At 33.2% G+C, this 4,033-nt stretch overlaps 1 protein-coding gene across 1 annotated transcript; it reads left to right on the top strand.

Annotated features, from left to right (window-relative positions):
- Positions 1-949: 949 nt before the first annotated feature.
- Positions 950-4,009, top strand: LOC112138921 (low molecular weight phosphotyrosine protein phosphatase; the record flags this gene model as incomplete). The annotated part of the gene is given in 3 exon segments (XM_024261584.1): positions 950-1,011; positions 1,630-1,735; positions 3,449-4,009. Coding segments are annotated over 3 exon segments (246 nt in total), but the record flags the coding sequence as incomplete, so codon positions are not given.
- Positions 4,010-4,033: the final 24 nt, after the last annotated feature.

The following is a 4,033-nucleotide window of genomic DNA, read 5'->3' as shown; positions in this document are numbered from 1 at the left end:
AACACGACTTGATTAAAGTCAGTTTAATGCTTTTAGCAGGAGTATATTTGTTAAAACGGAGAAAAGTGTGGTGTCCTGATGACTTTACCGGAGCTATGAATTATGGGTATGCGGAGACTCCAGATGATTTGTAGATCTGTCAGGGTCAAGTTTTAATGCTTTTACTTTGGTGTGTTGTATTTGAAAATATCAAAGATAAGCATTTTAAAAGATGGAAATAATAGGTTTGATTTGGATCGATTCAATTCTGATTTCTAATTTGATTTAATTCCATTTTAAGTTTACACATTTATTTAGAAATACATTAACAATCTGTATATTTGTTGACAATTGATACAGTTCATAATGTAAGATGTATTAGATAAATCACGAGATTGTTAATACCATACAGTGTTACATAGATTCTCAAACTAAGAAGCTCTAACAATTGTTCTGCCTCTCCTGGAGGGCGTTTCAGTTTGGCCACTAGGTGGCGATGATTCTATAGCGTTACACCTTATTCCAGAAGAAGAAGAAAATATGAGCACAATTAGTTACTTTAAAGAATTTTAAAGAATTTTGGTAAAATTCATGCCTGTTTGTATATAAAGATCTTCATTTTGTCATCAATGTATGTTTGCGTCAAAAGTGTTAGCATTATGGGAAATCCCATTATACGTTCAATCTAGCAGACTTTATCTTTATGGGTTTTATGCTTTTATTGATTTATTAAGCTCAGATCGATTATTCAAATTTTTTTCTACCCAGTTGTAAGAAATAATGATCGTTTTGACACATTTTTATGTTGTTTTGTGATCAATTCTGACTGAAATTATTTTTTAAATTCTTGTTTACACCAATTTTATTTGTATAGCATTCCACATTAGCCGCTTTATAATCATAGGACGTCCATTCTAATAAACTTTTTTTTCTGTTTTTTATTTATTTATTTTTTTTTTACCCGCTCCAGGTGACCAAGGACGATTTTATGAGCTTCAGCTACATTCTATGCATGGACGATAGCAATTTGAGGTACGTTTGTTTCATCCCCGCTGAAGCCGTGTTTATCAGATCTCACAGATTTGAAAAATGTTGGCGTTGAGGGTCTAGTTTTACACACGAATCGCTTCATGGGATCAAAACCCAGAGCGAGGTCACGCAGGGCTGTTGACAAGGTTGACAGCGATCTGCGCTGTAGAAGCGGTGGAAGGAAAAAAAAAAAAAAACTGCCTCCTTTTAATGAGCAATATCCTTTCTTAAGCTCTTTCCAAAGGTTAGAGGGGGGGGTATTTTGTGCTACTTTGAACGATCATTTTGAGATCACATGCCTATGGCAGATTTGATCTGTAAGCAGCTTACTGAGTTCTTTGGATGCCTCGTCTTTGCTCTTTAGGCAGATTCTGTCCTCCCCCCTCAAGTTCTTCCTCAGATAGTTCATTTGACCTTATTGTTTTGGAACTTTAATAAAGTCAAATAGATTGAATTCATGTAACTGCTGGACGTTTCTGTCCCAGCTGGTAACGCGTTCTCACCCTATGATCGTGACCGTTACCTAATCCTCATCGAAAAAGAGCTTCAGGTGATGATCTAAAGGTCAAAACCTTCAAGTGTTGCTTTGTTCTTCTGAAGTTCCATCTTTTCTCTTCACAGTGACTTGAACAGAAAAGCGAAATCGGTAAAAAACAGCACCGCAAAGATCGAGCTCCTCGGTTCATATGACCCACAGAATGAGCTCATCATCAAAGACCCGTATTATGTAAGTATTTAGGCCACTTCCAAGGTTTGGGGTTCTTTTTCAAACATTAGGAAAAGTTTAACTTAAAATGTCGGAAATTCATTTGAACCTTTGATTGATAAATGTTGAAACTATTAACCTTAAGTTGCTTGTTGGACATATTGTTGAAATGATTCACAGTGACAAGGTTGTATTTATAGTAGGGCCTGGAATCGATTAAAAAAAATTAACAATTAATCGCAATCTGGAAAAAATTAATCGCGATTAATTGCTATAATTTTTTTTTTTTTTAGTCTCAGTATTTACCGACCACTTATCTGCAAATAATCACAATATGAAATCACACATGAAACTACATTTTGAACATTTATTTTTAATTATTACTGTCAATCAGTTACAAAAAAATCTGATTGATCGCACTTTTTTGTTGCGATTAATCACGATTAATCGCAATTTTATACTAGGTGAGATTTATTTGTATAATTTGGCATCGGACCACGGATCAAATAGTCCACTTTTTGTGGAAAAAGTGATCTAAACCACAAAAATAGCAAGAATAAAGTATGAAAAACTGATTGACTATTAATTTCTTTTGTAAGTTAAAATGGTATAACCGGGATAATACCTGAAGAAATGTTTTAACACACGCCGTGGAAGTCTGAACCGCTGAGTTAAAGCGAAGGACTTTGATTAATTTGCGTTAATACACATAAACGCATTAATTTTTTTAAATTAATCGCATGCATTAATGTTCACAGCCCTTATTTTCTTCCCTTTCTCGAAAGCTACGAAAATTAATTAGAGAATTGAATTAGTTTGAGGTATTTTAATGCCACTTTTTGTGTCATATTTATATAAAGTATTGAATATAAATATATTTTTTACTACTATGTGGTCCCGACTATTATAGCATTTACTTTCTAGCTCTATTACACTGAAATGAATAAAGCAGTCGTCCTTGTTTTAAAAACATTGGCTTCTCATTTTTTTGTGCAGCCATTAACATTTGTGTACTTTTGGAACTCTTCCTGCCAGCTCCTGGACAATCAGTCTGTTTTTTGTAAATACTTTAGACGTTCAGCAGCTCTGAGTTTGGGCTTCCTCGCCAATAACCTCAAGAGCAGCCAAACAATCACTGTCTGGATGAACCGAGACATTTTTTTTTCTCTTTACAGTTGGACCTAAACCTAAAAACAGCTTTCCTACTCTTAATGATTGACGTTTTTGCTTAAAAAATACCCAATAACCTGTTTTGATTCTAACTTTATTTATTTTTTGTCCAATTCATCAGTTTTCTATATGATTTTTTTAAGCAACAAGATATTTCTAGTTTTAGTTCAGACATTTCTATTCAAACAAAATAAAAATGTGACGTTAATTTTGGTTATACCTTAGCAAAATTTATTGTTACGGATTTATCTCAACTAAATGAACCATCAGATGATGAGTTTAAGCATTTTCTGTCATTTCTCTATAAAAAAGAATCGATTCTTCATTTTTAATAGAAAAAAACATTTTAGTGACATTGTTTTCAGTCATTTAAAATAAAATTCAATCCTGCATGAGTTTAATATTCACATCTGTACAGTTAAATGTACCCATATGGCAGAAGAAAAGGATATTTCATGAAACTATGTAGTATTTTGTTGTTAAACTTTTACATTCTCACATTTATTTCAATGTTTATACCAGATTTTAAATTTATTTTTCCCCTCCTCTCTTTTTGTGTTGCAGGGGGACGACAAAGACTTTGAGAAGGTCTATGAACAGTGTCTGCGCTGCTGCAGAGCTTTCCTGGAGAAAAACCCCTAACCCACCGCTGAGATTCAAGGAGAAACCTGAAATATCAACCTGATATTGTCATACGAGCACTTACCATTATAGTTAGTTAAACCACCGAAAGACCCAGATATTTTTGGATTGTTTGAACAAAAGATAAGAGAGCTACAGCTTAAAGTATTTAAGAAAAAGGAAGTTTTGAGGGATTTGTTATTAGAAATTATTCATTTTTGCATCTTAAGTTTACAAACCAAAAACTGAAAGTTGTTGAAGAAACGCCTCATAGTAACTTATTGTTGCTTTTGTTAAAAAATATAGCTAATATGTTTTGTCTCCTTGTGGAAAAGCTGTTATTTCACTGTAGTTACAATACAAAAATAATTGCTTACATTAAATGCCCTTTTCAAGGTTTGAAACTGAATTTGAACTTCCTAAAGTAGCAATAAATATTCATTTACAGCAAAAGTCTATTTGGATTTGAACAGAGAAATGAAATAAAGAAATCTGCTGGAATTCCCTCTGCGTGGAGAGTTTTTTTCT

The sequence above is a fragment of the Oryzias melastigma genome, unplaced genomic scaffold, assembly GCF_002922805.2.
Source record: "Oryzias melastigma strain HK-1 unplaced genomic scaffold, ASM292280v2 sc00995, whole genome shotgun sequence".
NCBI classification, from domain to species: Eukaryota; Metazoa; Chordata; class Actinopteri; order Beloniformes; family Adrianichthyidae; genus Oryzias; species Oryzias melastigma.
Note: the sequence above shows the minus strand (reverse complement) of the source record. Positions and strands in the feature narration are given on the sequence as shown.